The following is an 18,154-nucleotide window of genomic DNA, read 5'->3' on the forward strand; positions in this document are numbered from 1 at the left end:
TCAATAGTACTCGTCAAAACCTTTCATTTGATACCAAACACTGCTAAAGCCGTTCCAAGCATAATAGAGAAATGTTGTACTTTACGTTTTTTAACAGATAGGTAAGGTAAGACAGCCATCGTGCTTAATTGACTGCCGTGTCAATAGTTATTCATCTATGTATTAAAGAACAGTAAACATTCCTTTCTATTATCACATTAAAAACTGTTAGAGGAAATAAATAAACTCAATAACCTAGCTTTTTAATTCCGTTAGTATTTATAAAGCTATACACTGAAATTATAAAACGCGCTCAATAATGCGGCCAAATGTTAAACTACGCGCTATCGCTTGTCAAAATTCTGCTTCCTGATTGGTTGTAGGTAGCGAAGTGTTATATACTCCAGTTCTACAGGTAAATATCATTCGGTTAAAGGATCTCGGGTAAAGCGCACATCACGGTTTATGCTGTATGAACGATTAAATTAGGTGCTTGTATTTCATTTTCGTATCGGGTTTATTAAAGACATTTTGCTTTAATCATTTCAATACTTATGTATGAAGCGTTAACGGCGCTCTTTAAAATCAATATATATGTACACTATAGCGTGGAGTAGACGTAAAGCGATACGGGTCTTAACCTGTCAGGTGTATTGGAAAAACGTTACCGCTTGTCAAAATACTGCATTCCGATTGGCTGTTGGTAGTGAAACGATATTTCTATTCAACCATCTAAAGATTTGATTCATTAGGCGAATTTATCCGGACTGGTAAGTTGTATGAACGATTAAATTAGGTATTTCTGTTTCATTTTCGTATCGGGTAAATTCATGACATTTTGCTATAATCATTTCTATAATTATGTATAAAGCGTTAACGGCGCTGAATAAAATCGATATATATGTACACTATTGTATTTCGTATCGGGTTTATTAAAGAAATTGTAATCATTATATTAATGCGCTCATAAATCGCGCTATGTAAAATCATCGTATTTGTACGTTATAGAACGGGTTTAAGCCTGTCAAAATAGTTTATTCTCTGATCAGTATTCAGACTTACCGTTGTCATTTGCAGAAGAGAACGCGTGACTGAAATCCTGTATCCCCGCAAAATTCGTCTGCGCCGGTGAAAGTGTTAACGGTAAAGTTTTCCATGTCACCCGTATGAATTCCAATGGATGACGGCTGTGCACTCTCTTATATACGATTCGCTTTCTGAACTCGCGATGTCATTCGTTAATAATATTGAGCGTCGATTGGTTAAAATTTTGACGTTTTCACCGGTCAAAAGGACTTTATTGGAGATGTTACATTGGTTCGTTTTCCTGCCTTCTGATTGGCTATTTTATGTTTAAAAATGACGGTATTAATCTGTATTCTAAAACTGTTGGTTCATTTTAGCGTGGGATATCGACGGGTTTACATCCGTTGAGTGGGTAATAGTTTTTCTTTTAATTTCATTTGATAAATAGGTATTCTCGTATAGTTTTAATGACTGGTCAGCAGTACGTAATTATTATAAATTTTCTTTCGAATGGTTTTTTATACGAGGATTCTTTTTTTACGCACGGGTATAGCTTTTGTTTTCGTGTTATCTCCCCGTGTAGGGCCGACCCTCAATGTGCGCGAACACGCCCTAGATAGATATATAAGGCGGCTCTATATACTTCAGGGATATATAGATAGCAGAGTGAGGTCATTCTTAACATAGAAAGGTGATGTCATTCTAAAACTAGAATTCAAAATTCCCGCCGCATTCTCGAGCATGCATACTCCTGAAGTTAAAGAACTGCTTATACTACTTAGATATCTTACTCATCCTTTCATCACTGTCTGCACTTGTGGCCACATCAGTGTGCATATCAGGGCCCGCATTCAGAGCCTTGTTAAACTTTTAATTCACTTTCCCTTTATCTCTTTATTACTTGGGGGATTTGCTTCGAACTGAAATAGTTGTTCCTTATCATCAGCCACATCATATATAACACAAGGGCCGTATCACTTGCACCAGTATTTCATGCATGAAAGCCCCATTTTTGTTAGAATTTCATGTTAAAGTTTTGGCGCACTTACATCAAATGCAGGCAAATTAATTAGCGAACAGCCCAGGTGATTAGGTCCAAAGTCAAGGTCACACTTGGAGGTCAAAGATCAAATAGTTTAAATTTATGTCTTATCCATATCTTTTTAACCACTGAAAGGATTTTCATAAAACAAGTTTCAGTTGTTAACCTTATCAGTACAACTTGCAGAGTAACCCAGATCACTAGGTCCAAGGTCAAGGTCATGTTTGAAGGTCAAAGGTCATGATTACATCATTTCAAAGTGGCATCTAGGGGTATTAATCACCTTTAAGGATAGCTTTTATTTGTAATATTATTCTGAATGAAAAAAAAATCAGAGAAATATGAAATACCATATATATTAAATACTTTCTTTTCAGGAGATAGTGTTGGTTGTATTTTTCGGAGTAGAATACGTTGTGAGACTATGGTCAGCTGGTTGTCGCAGTAAATATATTGGAATCAGAGGAAGATTTAGATTTGCGAGAAAACCAATCTCTATAATAGGTAAGAGAAAATCTCTTGATCCTTTAAAAACAGTCACGTTGCTCATGGCAACAAGCTTGCTAAACTGTTTTGCAGAACAACATGCATGTGCTTAAAACTTCTTGTTTTCATGTTGCAAGACGGGATAATTTAAATTTATGCTTAGCAAATTGCCCATACAGGGCCCATACTTTTCAACATTTTATGTCTGAAACTGATGTCTTTTTGCTCTGTCGTTGATTTATTAGAGCAGATTTTAATGAAACTTTGCATGAATGTGCATCCTTCAGCTACAGAGAGCTCAATCAATTTTCATTTGTAAGAGACAACTTGAATATTTGCCATTCTTAAGTCAACATTTTAGATTTTAAACAGTTCAGGTCTATAACTTAAGTCTTTTAGATGCCAAATTTTCATTTTGGCTCTGTCATTGTAATTTTGCATAAATTGCAATGAAACTTGTCATGAATGTGCAATTGTCAGCTATAGACATCTCAGAAAAATTTTGTCATATGAATACGCTGTAAGAAAAGTTATGCCAGATTGAAAATTTGTGGTGATTAAGTCGAAGTTTGAGATTTTAAAAACTGTTGATAAATATCGGGCCTCGTCTATGGTGTTGTTTTTTATTTGGGTGCCTGCCTTTTCTCTCTCGGACATGTTACACAATTTCTTTTAGCGCCAGATTTTATCCATTGGTGACTTTATGTTTCAGAATTTCTGTTAGCTCTAACTTAATCTTTCAAAGTTTCTGCATGCATCTCAATCTGTTGCCATAAACTGTCATTTAGACAAATTACTTTCCGTAACACATTTTACTTTATGCGCATACACAAGACTCCTTATCATCTTACACAGTTGGTACAGTGAACAAAGGGTCAAAACCTGCAGTTTTTTTCTTCATATATCATGTCACTGCTTTTATTAGTCCCCTGCAGTCAGAACACTAGAGGGGACTATAGGAATGCCCTCTGTCTGTCTGTATGTATGTCTATCCATCCGCAAATCTGATCCTGCAGTTACTCAAAAAGTATTCAAGCTAGGTTCATAAAACTTAGCATGTGAATAAAGGGCAATATGTCAATTATGCATGTACATGACATAATGCTTGTAGGTCAAAGATCAAGGTCACTATTGAAGGTCAAGTAAAAATTGTTTCTGATCCATAACTTTTATATGCATTGATGGATTATCTTAGTGCTTCACAGAAATGTTCCCCATCAATGAGACAATGTGTCAACGCATGACCTATGCTTGTCAGTCAAGGTCGAGGTCACTGAAAGTTTTGCACTGGTAGGGGACTTCTGTATTGCCACTGCAATACTAGGTCACTTGTTTACTCATAGCTACTTCCTTGCATCACTGTCATAGAATATAAACTTTAGTTTACACTGTATTTAAATAATACGTTAAACATAGGATTGTTTTAAGCAATGATGTAAGAGATATGAACTAATTAAATGGCTATGTTTGTCCATTTAGTACAGCAATGCCATATCTACTAGTTAACACCAGAGTTGTTGCCCTTTGAGAAATTTAAAACCACAAGTTTTGTCCATCCAGTGCCACTGAATGGGTTTTAAGAATGAGATAACTTTTTTAAGTGTTATTTGTCCTTTAGCTGGATGGGGGATAACAATTCATTGAATTTGCTGGTTTATTATGGTCTTAATACACAATTTATCACTATGTTGGCTGTTGGTAAGTTGATAAATGTGAAAGATTGGCAGACGAGAATGGAAATTGCTGTATAATTTGATCATTGATTTGATAATATTTGCAGTAATGAGTTATTGCTTGGAAAGTAACAATTTGCTTGTTCCATTTTGAGAACTACAGAAGTCACAACCACTGGTGGATAAAGACCTATAAATAGATTTATGTAAATTAATTTTCGATGTTTCGAATCACTTTGACTGTCCTAACCTTTGCAGGACAAACAAAGTTTCAAAAAATGTTAGCAAAGTTTCATATATCTAGTGTTTCTGCCACTTTTTGGTGCTTGAATGACGTCACTGTCTGGTGTGTTTGATTTTCCTGAAGATTTCTCCAAAACAGGCAACATTTTTAAATATCCATATCAAATATCCATTAAAATTTTAACAAATTTGTTGAGCCCCGACAGTGTTTAACCATTTCTTACAAATTCTTTGATATGTGCCTTAATATAAGAAAATTATACACATGTAGTCATTTTTGACATATCAGCACATCGAAACACAAATGTTCCCATGTTGCCAGGACAAACTGACTTCCTAACCTTTAGATTTATAGGTCTATAACCTAAAATGGTCCATGTGAACAAAACCTTACAAAAGTAATGCCTACTGATTAGGATTGATTGCTTAAAAGGCCTTATGCATTATTTAGAAGCCAATTTAAAAGGGTTTCCCTGAAAACTGTAATGTTTTAAAGCTGACATTATATATTTTATCAGTACCACAATGAAGGAGTGGTAAAATTACTGAATTTTAATCACTTGTCTCTCACTGCAGTGCAGTCGAAACCTTGCTTCTTTCATTATGATGAAGCTGTCCAGCTTTATCTCGGCTGATGGAGGTAGCGTTTTAGGGATGGACATTTAAATGGATGACAAGTTTTGTTTCAAAGTTTTATAACTTCCCTGAAAGCCTGCCAGCTTAGCACAATAGGGCGAGCGCAGATCAACAGGTGGCGAGTTTGAGCCCTGGGCGAGGCGTATGTTCTCCATGACGCTTTGATAAAAGACCTTGTGTCTCAAATCATTCATCCTCCACCGCGTATTCATGCGGAGAAGTTGGCAGTTACTTGCAGAGAACAGGTTTGTACTGGTACAGAATTCAGGAACACTGGTTAGGTTAACTGCCCGCCGTTACATAACTGAAATACTGTTGAAAAACGGCATTAAAACAAAAAAAAAAACAACATTAATTTAAAAATGTGAACGAAAGAGAAAGTGAAACTGTTTTAAGGTATGAACAGTAGTTTGAATAAATTTCATTTAGTTATGAAATACATTTTTGTTTTCATGTACACCTTAAACATGCCCATGTAGTTTATATCCTATTGGGAACAACGGAATGTGGTTATAACTTATGCACCCATACATTTCCAGAGAGAAACTAGGTCAAGTACACCTGATAATGAATATGCCACTGCATTTTTGTCAAGCCAACTTGCGGTCGCGAAGATGTAGTTGTCCAAATGGCTGTTTGGTATATTTGCGTGTGTCCGTCCGTCTGTCTGTTCTTGCCCACGTGCGTGTGTGCGTCCGGACCATAACTTTGACATGAAGGGAGCAATCTTGTTTATATTTAGTGTGAATGTTAACCTCAGTGAGAGGGAGTGTCATGCGCAAACCCCAGGTTCCTATCTTAAAGGTCAAGGTCACAGTTGGAGGTCAAAGGTCATGTCAGATCTTGTCCAGGCCCATAACTTTGACATGCATTGAGGAATCTGTTTATATTTGGCATGAATGTTTAACTCATTAAGATGGACTCTATCTCAAAGTCAAGGTCACAGTTAGGGGTCAAAGGCGGGTTCGACATGTTGCTCATGGGTATCTAGTATACCCTAATGGAACAACAAAATCAGGTTATAACCCATGCATTGTCATAATTGTATCTTTTGTTGAAGTGAAAAAGGTATACATGATATTTGTTTTGTTTAATTATGAAATATATCTCACTTTAAAGTTATTTATATTCCATTCTTGTTGTACTCTTTATTTCATGCTTATTTCCATCAAAATACGGGCTTAAATTTTAATCTCAATACAGGAAACAGACGCCTGTAAACGAAAATGAATCAGATGTCCTGTGACATAACAAGGACACACACAACATGAAGTTCCATTTCATGTTATTATTTACAGCATAGCATAATGCAATTCTCCACGAGTATTGTAATTTGAATAGAAAAATAAATGATAAGGAACAAAGCACAACTGCGATTTTCATCCAGTTTTATGAGAAAAATTAGAAATTAATGCACAGTGTTGAGTAGGTCGGCAAACCTATATCACTCACAGCATGAACGATATGGATCATATCTCACTGATAATTTCCAGTATTTCACCAAAAAGCTTTTTAAAAAAATGATATATTTGATCTTTAGGAAGATGTCATGGAAAGTGATTTGCCTGATGGAATTTTAGCAAGAATGATAGATTAGGGTTTGGGCTTAATACAACAGTATGTTCCTACTGGGATATAACATGAGATTTGGGTACTGTACTTCTCGAATCTTACTCTACAGAATTTAATATTTAACTTTCTCCTCAGTTTTCATAATATTTTTATATTACTTCATCATAGCTTTATCAGGAATATAGTATACATCTTAAGTTTTGCAAGCTTGATGCTAGCTGCAAAAACAATTTTTGTATTTCCTTGACGACGTTTGATAGAAATGACATAAATTCTGCAAATTATAAAGTTTCAATAGCAGCCAATAGCGCTTTCTGTTACAGCTTTTTTCCAAGTATTTCTTGAAATGACATCTTAAATTACATATTTACAAACTTTGCTAGAATGCTTTCAGCATATCTGATGCATTTGATTCCAATCGTGGCATGTACCGCAATCAACCAACATGGTAAAACCGATACACCGGTAAAATCTTCGCATCCCTACAAGACATGCCTATTACATTTTAATGCTTTTACCCATCAATTAAGGGATCAGGTTGACTTTAAATGAAATTGATCAGGTTCTTGAAATGAATGAGACTCCAAGAAAAGGCAAAACATGTTTACAGGACATTAAATGGAATTCTAAAATGTCCGTAAATTTAGCCTGATGCAGAGCCTTTGAATACATTGAAAATATCCATGATTTATCCCAATTATGGCTTTGATCAAACAGCTGGTATTAGCAATGGCAATCTTAAAAAAGAAAGATTTTTGACACCCGCTGTCTCATTTTTCATTTGGTAGAACTATACAATACAAAAATTGAAATAGCTTTTGATGTTTAAAGTTGGTTCAGAATTGATAGAACACTTCCCATTTTTTCTTAAGACGAACACACGAAACCACATAGCATGACTTTTTTTTTTTCAAGGTCAAAGTCATATATTAAATTAAAGAATAGGGTCGGTAGTTCTATCCAGGTGCCCACCCATATTAAATAATGCCAGGAGGGACACCATCAAAAGCCAGTATGTCGACATATGACCTATTATTATGTCGGCGCGACATTAAACCCCCAAAAAAGCAAAAACAAAAAATAATTACAGAACAGATTTACCTACTTTGATTTTCTGCAGAAAATACATAGTAAATTACAAGCAAGAACTGATTCTCTTAAAATCGTCAACGTTCAGACAAAAGAAGTTTCTTCTCAATTTGCAGTGCTTTAGATGTTTTTGTACTCAGTTACTCAAGCTAAATTCATGCTCACATGATTAACGTGAATGGTCTTGTACATTACGTTGACAGCAAACTTAAAACACAGTGGCAAATTGGTGACAAGAATCCAAGAACATTTTCTTTAGCAGCTGTCACATTGTCAGGAATTCTATCTGATTACGAGTCGTAAACTTGAGGTTTTCGTGTAAAATTATGGGGTGTGGGAATTACTTGAATAAGCTTCATTTAAAAAAGACTAGGAAAATCAAAGAAACAAATACCAGTGCTTTCATTAAAATGCTGCCGTCATTAACTTTTGTTTCTTTTGATTACAAGACATGAAAGATTGTTGGGTGAAAGAAGATTATAGTTGTTGGTAGTAATTTATTATATTCAGATTTTGATATCTTTGGTCTCATTTTTGTCAAGCCCGCTGGTGGTGAGCTTGACATAGTTGTCACAATGGCAGTTCTGTATGTAAATGCATCTGTTCGTCCGTCCATCTGTCCGAGTTTGTCCGGGCTGTAACTTAAATATGGATCAAGAGATTCTTAAATATCTTTGCACATATGTTTGCCTCAGTGACACCGTGTGTTGCGTGCAAGAACCAGATTGGTAGCTTAAAGGTCCAAGTCATTCTCTGAGGTCAAAGGTCAAACTCAGTGCTGTTTCGGCTTATCTGGGCTGTAACTCAGCCATGAATTGAGAGATTCTTAAATACTTTGGCACAAATGTTTGCCTTGATAAGATGATTTGTCGTATGCAACAGCCAGATTGGTAGCTTAAACGTCAAGGTCATATTTAGAGGTCAAAACTTGGTGCAGTTTTCCTTGTCCAGGCTGTAACTCAACCATGGATTGAGGGTTTCTTAAATAACTTGGCACAATTGTTTGCCTCAATGACAGTCTATCAGGTGTAAGAAGTTGAAAGGTCACACATAGAGGTCAAAGGTCAAAAGTTGATGTAATTTCACTTGTATGGGCTGTAACTTATCCATGGATGGAGATGTTCTTAAATAACTTGGCAGATTGTTTGCTGCAATCAGTTTTGTCACTGCCAAATAGCATCATAAATGTTAGTCCTTTTGACAGCTGGCGGGCTCAACATGTTGCCATGGGCATCTAGTTCATTTTGTAGAACTATAAAGCACAAAAATTAAAAAAGAATTTGATGTTTTATGTTGGCAAAGAATGGGTTGAAAACTTCCCATTTTTAACTGGACAGTACGAAGTATGGAGAGCTGCCCTACTAGACCTGGTGTTGGCTTCTTTCTGCGTCCACACCGTGGTTTAAGTTTTTATGCACTTTCTCTTTATCTTTGTAAATACTTGATGGATTTGTTTCAAACTTAAAATAGTTATTCCTCATCATCACCCACATCATATAGCACAAGGGCCATAACTCTCACACGTATATTTCATGAATTATCCCCCCTTTTTCTTAGAATTTCAGGTTAAAGTTTTGATACACTTTCACTCTATCTGAGTTATTACTAAATTAATTTGATTCAAACTTAAAATATTTGTTCCACATCAACACCCACATCATGTGACATAATATCCATAACTCTAGCAGCTATTTTTTATGAATTATGCCCCCCCCACACTTTTACTTAGAATTTAAGGTTAATTTTGATGCATTTTCACTATATCTCTGTTATTACAGAGATTTGATTCAGATAGTTGTTCAGCATCATCACTCACATCATATGACACAAAGACCATAACTCTAGCACCATTATTTCATTTATTATCTCCCCTTTTACAGAAAGGATTTGATTCAAACTTAAGATAAATGTTCCACATCGTCACTCACATCATATCACACAAGGGCCATAACTCTTGCACTAATATTTCACGAATTATCCCCCTTTTTACTTAGAATTTCAGGTTAAAGTTTCGGTGCCCTTGCAGTCTGTCTCATTTTTTACTAAATCAATTTGATTCAAACTTAAAGTAGTTGTTCCACATCATCACCCACATCATATCACACATTTAGGTGCATCACTCTTGCACCAATATTTCATGAATTATACCCACTTTTTGCTTAGAATTATACTTATTTAATGTTTTGATACACTTTTGACTTTATCTCTCTTATTACTTAATACTTTTGACACAGACTCAAGCTATTGCCAGATATAATATCTTCATCCACATTGGAGTCATTAAACCTCCAGTGACAGCTCCAGCTTCCTTAGATGTGCCCAGTTTCACTATCCAGCATCGAAATAGTCGAGCGCGCTGTCTCCTGTGAAGCTCTTGTTTCTCAATACGAACACACAAAACCACATAGCATGCCTTTTTTTCAAGGTCAAAGTATTTTAAGATTAAAAACAGTGTCAGTGGTTCTACCCAGGGGCCCGCCTATGGTGAATTACTGCCCAGAGGGGCACCTGGGGTCTTCCTCCACCATCAAAGCTAGAAAGTTTCCATAAGACCTATCATTGTGATGGTGTGACATTAAACCCATCATTAATAAAAAATGTTAAAGAACAGATTTATTTCTGCAGAAAACCCATATGTTTTACAAAGATGAACAGATCTTCTTAAAATCGTCAACATTCAAACAAAAGACATTTCTTCTGAATTTGCAGTACTTTGTATGTTTTTATACTCACTTACTCATTTAAGCTAAATTCGTGCTACCATGATTACCTTGAATGGTCTTGTACATTACGTTGACAGCAATCTTAATGCACTGTGGCAAATTGGTGACAAGAATCCAAGGATATTTTCTTAAGCAACTGTCAAATTGTCAGAGGAATTCTATCCTATTACGAGTTGTAAACTTGAGATTTTCATGTGAAATTATGGGGTGCAGGAATTACTTAAATAAGCTTTATTCAAAGTACTAGGAAAATCAAAGAAAAAATGCTAGTGCTTCCATTAAAATGAGGCAGTCATTAAGTTTTGTTTCTTTTGATGACGAGACATGAAAGATTGTTGGGTAGAAGAAGATTATAGTTGTTTATATGTTGCTTTAAGTAAAAATGAATTGCAATTCTCAGAACCAAATGGTAATGGTATTTGCTTAAGCTGGAAAATTGATTTATAGTTCCCTTAATCAAGCATTTATAATCTTTGCTTAAGGGTAAAAGTGTTTTATACTTTTCTTAAGGATGTGTTTATAGGATTTGCTTCCAGTAATGAAGATTATAGTTCTCTTTAGCAAGTTTTAATAGTTTTTGCTTTCAGTAATGATGATTGTAGTTCTCTTAAGCAAGTGTTTTTAGTCTTTGCTTCCAGTAATGAAGATTGTAGTTCTCTTAAGCGAGTGTTTATAGTCTTTGCTTTCAGTAATGAAGATTGTAGTTCCCTTGAGCGAGTGTTATAGTCTTTGCTCAGTAATGAAGATTGTAGTTTCTTAGCGAGTGTTTTAGTCTTTGCTTTCAGTAATGAAGATTGTAGTTCTCTTAAGCGAGTGTTTATAGTCTTTGCTTTCAGTAATGAAGATTGTAGTTCTCTTAAGCGAGTGTTTATAGTCTTTGCTTTCAGTAATGAAGATTGTAGTTCCTTGAGCGAGTGTTTATAGCTTTGCTTCAGTAATGAAGATTTTAGTTCTCTTGAGCGAGTGTTTTTCTTTAAGCGAGTGTTTATATCTTGCTTTCATAATGAAGATTGTAGTTCCTTGAGCGAGTGTTTAGTCTTGCTTCAGTAATGAAGTTTGTAGTCTTTAGCGAGTGTTAAGTCTTTGCTTTCAGTAATGAAGATGTATCTCTAGCGAGTGTTTAGTCTTGCTTCATAATGAAGATTAGTTCTCTTACGAGTGTTATATCTTTGCTTTCAGTAATGAAGATTGTAGTTTTAAGCGAGTGTTTATAGTCTTTGCTTCAGTAATGAAGATTGTAGTTCTCTTAAGCAAGTGTTTTTAGTCTTTGCTTTCAGTAATGAAGTTGTGTCTTAACGAGTTCAGTAATGAAGATTGTAGTTCTCTTAAGCGAGTGTTTATAGTCTTTGCTTCCAGTAATGAAGATTGTAGTTCTCTTAAGCAAGTTTAAATAGTCTTTGCTTTCAGTAGTGATGATTGTAGTTCTCTTTGGTGAATGTTTTTAGTCTTTGCTTTCAGTAATGAAGATTATAGTTCCCTTTAGCAAGTTTAAATAGTCTTTGCTTTCAGTAGTGATGATTGTAGTTCTCTTTGGTGAATGTTTTTAGTCTTTGCTTTCAGTAATGAAGATTGTAGTTCTCTTAAGCGAGTGTTTATAGTCTTTGCTTTCAGTAATGAAGATTGTAGTTCTCTTAAGCAAGTGTTTATAGTCTTTGCTTTCAGTAATGAAGATTGTAGTTCTCTTAAGCAAGTGTTTATAGTCTTTGCTTTCAGTAATGAAGATTGTAGTTCTCTTAAGCAAGTGTTTATAGTCTTTGCTTTCAGTAATGAAGATTGTAGTTCCCTTTAGCAAGTTTAAATAGTCTTTGCTTTCAGTAATGATGATTGTAGTTCTCTTTGGTGAATTTTTATAGTCTTTGCTTCCAGTAATGAAGATTATAGTTCCCTTTAGCAAGTTTAAATAGTCTTTGCTTTCAGTAGTGATGATTGTAGTTCTCTTTAGTGAATGTTTTTAGTCTTTGCTTTCAGTAATGAAGATTGTAGTACTCTTAAGCGAGTGTTTAGTCTTTGCTTTCAGTAATGAAGATTGTAGTTCTCTTAAGCGAGTGTTTAGTTTTTGCTTTCAGTAATGAAGATTGTAGTTCTCTTAAGCGAGTGTTTATAGTCTTTGCTTTCAGTAGTGAAGATTGTAGCTCTCTTAAGCGAGTGTTTTTAGTCTTTGCTTTCAGTAGTGAAGATTGTAGTTCTCTTAAGCGAGTGTTTTTAGTTTTTGCTTTCAGTAGTGAAGATTGTAGTTCTCTTAAGCGAGTGTTTTTAGTCTTTGCTTTCAGTAGTGAAGATTGTAGTTCTCTTAAGCGAGTGTTTTTGAGTCGGCTAAACGCTGTCAAGTGTTTGACGAGTCCTTGCTTTCGCCCGATTTCTCATTCTTAAATGGCCTCACAACACAGCGAAGTGATGTAGTTCCATTGGATTGTCTCTAATTTCAAAGAGTTCATTGATCGAATGAAGTTCATTTATGTCAATCCTATTTGCTATGACCAATATACGATGTAATCTGTCGTATTTATGATTTGTAATTGTGCAATACTTGGATAAAGCCACGTATTTTCTTCCGCGGTAGCTCATTAAGCATAAACACGCATAATGATTCTGCGGGATTTGGTAATACATTTGCGCATATGATTATGGTGACGAATTTTATGCCCTTTTGTCACAAAATAGCAAATATGATGTTCACAAATTCAAATAAAAACTGCATATTAACTTATTAGCCAAATTATCCATTTGTTACCCTGTCCGTTTCAAAAAATAATCTTTAAAATCATTGCGCAAATAACAAATTTATTGTGCTGTGCATTTTATGAATTGCGCAGACTTACAAAGCTTGCGTAACATCCAGCGAAAGACAAAATATAGTTCCAGAACATACTGCTAGTATTTTATTGAGTGGGTACCTCTGAAAGCATTACCACATCGATGAAATTAAATTATGACAGCTTCATTTTAAATGACCCGAATAAGATATGTGCAGTACGTTAATTCTTCCGCGAGACTTCGCGGATGAATCCTAACTACATTCTGGACTATAACAATGCTTCTACGACTTTGTGTGGGTTGAATTTTGCAGTCAGTAAACGGATAAATTATCGGAAGAAAAAGCTCTTACTGGTTTGTTTAGTTACTACTGATATTAAAAATGATATTAATTCTTATTTTTCGAGAAATAAACAAATCGGCGAAACATTAAATTGTATTTTCTTGTAGTTTTTGAAATCGAAAGTAGATCATCTATGTTTGGCTGCTTTGACGAAACGAAACAACTTTTTTATGAAAAGATTTAAATAAGAGGTAATTTAACCATAAACCTCAATGTCAGATACTGCCAATTGCTGCTAAATGTCTTCGTATCATCACAATTTGTAAAATATATTGTTTAAACTGGAGAAAAGTGTAATCGTATCTGGATATAATATTTTGGGTAAATATCGAGCTGTGTTATGAAATTTTAACATTCAAGTAACATACATGATAGATATTATTGTAACAGAAATGATTCTAGAATTTATTTTTATTACACCTACATATAATCTATGTCAGACTCGTATTCTAGTCCTGAGGCATGATCTGAAAGTAAAAAGATGAAGTGACAGTCATACTTTGGATATTTTAATACTAGAAAGAATCTAGATCGTAACCTTTCTGGAATTTTGACTGGTTTGGATAATTTGCTTACGATTCAGGTTCGCAAAAAAATGAAACCGTCACCCATTCTGCTTTTCATGATGACACATGGCTTGATTTTTACAGTCAGTAAGGGGATAAATTATCCCGAGAAAGAGCTCTTACTGATTTGTTTAATTACTACTGATTTTAAAAATGATTTTATTTCTTATTTTTCGAGAAATAAACAAATCGGCGAAACATTAAATTGTATTTTCTTGTAGTTTTTGAAATCGAAAACAGATCGTCTATGTTAGAGTGCTTTGACGAAACAAAACAATTTTTTTATGAAATGATTTAAATAATTTCACCGTAAACTTCAATGTCAGATACTGCCAATTGCTGCTAAACTGTCTTCATATCATCACAATTTGTAAAACATATCGTTGAAACTGGAGATTTTGGCGGTATAAAAGAAAGTGTAATCATATCCGGATATAATATTTTGGGTAAATATCGAGCTGTGTTATGAAATTTAAACATTAAAGTAACAGACATGATAGATATTATTGTAACAGAAATGATTCTAGAATTTATTTTTATAATACATACATAGAATCAATATCAGACTTATATTCTAGTGCTGAGGCATGACCTGAAAGTAAAAATATGAAGTGACAGTCATTCATACTTTGAATATTGTAATACTAAAAAGAATCTAAGTAATATTTAGAAATTGAAACATAAAATTTTCAGTTAGAAATCGCACCAAAGGCTGTATCAAGGGTCTACATTTTCAAAATTTCCTTGTGGTGATACCCCAAACCCTACTTGCAGGAGGGGGTATCCTCCCACACCCTCCCCCCATATTGCCACTTTACAGTTTGATACATTTGGCCTTTTACCACCTGCCACAATGCCCATTTCAAAATCTGACTGCAGTTCAAAGCGGAAGGAACACCCCTCCCCACACCCACCCTGCTACCGACCACGTAAAAATGGCTCAAACATTTGTTCAGCCCAGTCTGGGCCTGTCTGTCTACATGAATCAAAACAGATAATTGAAAGTACATAGACTTAGGGACTACTGACATGGTTTTGAAGGGGTTAACAGGTCTGAAATAGAATAAATGATGGTTTTAACTAAAAAAGAACTGCATTTATTAATATTGGTTATCTTTTCCGAAATTAATAGCTAGTCCGAGTAACTTCTCTTAGTTTCGAATGCGCAATTTTCCTGTCAGTGTAAACATTCATGACACTATATATTGACACTCGGCAACATTTACATATCTTTAAAGGCAAAAGTAAGTATACTTTAAATTCACATCCCTTATGATATGATTGAACAATACCTAGCGTGTGACACGGTTATTGCCAGGCCCCTTATCTGTAAAATATCTGAACAGTTCTTTCGTCCATCCGTTACAAATTGTATGTGGCAATCCGCGCTATAAAATTTCAATATATAAATTTTCATATTCAAATTTTATCATGTGCGAATATATACCAGCCGATAATTGCCTGTTTTGGTAATGCCGGAGGCAAATGTTTACTGGAAAAATATTTATAGTCATGGGCAGTATCTTAGTGTCACCTGTCAAATTGTAGTTTATGCTTTCAACATTTTTATTTTTGCGAATCACTCTTCAATTTTAGAGAAATATATTGGATTTAAATACTTGTATAATGTCAATCAAAGTTTTACTAGGCATCGATTGAATGTCCATTTCATCTATTGTAACAAAATCTCTGTTCAGTTGGGGAAAAAAACTAAAACCAAACTGAAACTGGTAGACTATACTACCAGTACATCAATTATTAGCCGACTCTCAGGCCCTTCAGGCCTTTGATTAGTCTTTGCTTTCAGTAATGAAGATTGTATTTCTCTTAAGCGAGTGTTTTTAGTCTTTGCTTTCAGTAGTGAAGATTGTAGTTCTCTTAAGCGAGTGTTTTTAGTCTTTGCTTTCAGTAATGAAGATTGTAGTTCTCTTAAGCTAGTGTTTATAGCCTTTTATTTCAGTAATGAAGATTGTAGTTCTCTTAAGCGAGTGTTTTTAGCCTTTGCTTTCAGTAATGAAGATTGTAGTTCTCTTAAGCGAGTATTTTTAGTCTTTGCTTTCAGTAATGAAGATTGTAGTTCTCTTAAGCTAGTGTTTTTAGTCTTTGCTTTCAGTAATGAAGATTGTAGTTCTCTTAAGCGAGTGTTTATAGTCTTTGCTTTCAGTAGTGAAGATTGTAGTTCTCTTAAGCGAGTGTTTTTAGTCTTTGCTTTCAGTAATGAAGATTGTAGTTCTCTTAAGCTAGTGTTTATAGCCTTTTATTTCAGTAATGACAGACATCCCAACTTTTTCTGAATGCCAAGTGGGAGTTTTTGCTTTCCAAAGTGGGAGATTGAGGTGTTCAAGTGGGAGATTTTATACCGCGGTAATAATGTTCATGATAACGAAGCTTTTAACAAATCTAATGATAATATAAACTTATTTGCTCTTATAAAATCACTAGTCTTAAAACAATTCACTTGTCTATATCTTATTATTCATGCATTTTTAATGTTTTGGAACAATAATACATGAAGCCTTCTGTGCAAAATTAAATAGTTATGGCACTTTAAGCACTATATCTAAATTCAAAACACCACTGAGAATTAAACCTGCACTTTTATTTCTTTTGTTGGAAAGAAGACTCCCCAGGTGAATTTTACATGACAAACAGTACAGCTGTTAGAACTGTAAAAACAAAACTTATATAGCTAAAAGAATAAAAGTTCAAGCAATAGAAAATTTACTGTTTGATTCTCATCCCTGTCAACCAGTATTTAAAACCCCTGGCTCAAATACTTTTATTGATCAAAATCCTGTTATCCAAAATTGAATGTCCGGGTATTGTTACACTTTCGTAGATTTGCCTAAATCTCCAGTTAAAAGGATGTGTTTGACAAATTGTTATGATGCAAAGACAGTTTAACAGCATTTGATGGTAAGTGATATTAAAATTTACCATGACATTTCCTCTTATCAAAATGATTTTAAGAGAAATGTTTTTTAAAACCTAGCAGGTTGACTCGGCGACCATCTACTTTCGATTTCAAAAAGTTACAGAAAAAGGTAAAGCCAGTATAATTTCTAATCTAAATTTGATTGAATTTAATTAGATATCTAATGTCTGGATTTTAATTTCAACTGTGACACATTAATCAACACCTGGTTTTGTTAAATCGTGTAATAAACAATAATCAGCACGGGTAGAATAAGGTGCGAAAATATCCGAAAGCTGTTGTTTACAGACTCGTCAGTAGTGATACAGTATCAGATAGGCGCAAAGAAGCGGATTATTTCATAATTTTTGTGTGTTTATGTTGTTTTGTTGTTGTTTTTTTTAATCGGGAGATTGAGACTTCTGATCGGGGTGATCGGGTTTTACAACCAGAATCGGGAGAAACCCGATCGGATCGGGAGAGTTGGGATGTCTGTAATGAAGATTGTAGTTCTCTTAAACGAGTGTTTTTAGTCTTTGCTTTCAGTAATGAAGATTGTAGTTCTCTTAAGGGAGTGTTTATAGTCTTTGCTTTCAGTAATGAAGATTGTAGTTCTCTTAAGCGAGTGTTTATAGTCTTTGCTTTCAGTAATGAAGATTATAGTTCTTTGACTTTCGCTTCTGTCCCCAGTGATTGACTTCTTGCCTATTTTTACACACTGGGGAAGAGATGCGCTTTTTTACAAAAGCATCTTCTAGTAGTCTTTGCTTTCAGTAATGAAGATTATACTTCCTTTTAGCATGTGATTATAGTTTTTGATCTCAGTAATGAAGATTATAGTTCTCTTTAGCAAGTGTTAACAGTTTTTGCTTTAGGTTAACAGTTTTTGCTTTAGGTAAAAACATCTTATAATTCTTTGATCTTAGTCTTTGCTTAAGATAAACAAAGATAACAGTTCTTGGTAGAAAATGTTTATAGTCTTTGTCTTTGGTATGGAATAGATGGGTAATTTGACATGTTTAAACAAATTGTCATCAGAGTGCAAGAAGTTGATAAGTCAAAGCATTAAATTTTATCAACTTTCTGCACTGGGGTGACTTAAGAGCAT

The 18,154-nt window shown here is 34.5% G+C and overlaps 1 protein-coding gene across 2 annotated transcripts in view; it reads left to right on the top strand.

Annotated features, from left to right (window-relative positions):
* Positions 1-18,154, top strand: part of LOC123551611 (potassium voltage-gated channel subfamily KQT member 1-like) — a 142,045-nt gene that overhangs the window by 83,989 nt on the left and 39,902 nt on the right. For both annotated transcript variants that reach the window (XM_045340655.2, XM_045340656.2), the window contains exon 4: positions 2,425-2,551. In XM_045340655.2, the coding sequence (XP_045196590.2) occupies positions 2,425-2,551 (127 nt within the window). The remainder of the gene's footprint in view (positions 1-2,424; positions 2,552-18,154) is intronic.

Source organism: Mercenaria mercenaria, chromosome 4 (genome assembly GCF_021730395.1).
Source record: "Mercenaria mercenaria strain notata chromosome 4, MADL_Memer_1, whole genome shotgun sequence".
NCBI lineage: Eukaryota > Metazoa > Mollusca > Bivalvia > Venerida > Veneridae > Mercenaria > Mercenaria mercenaria.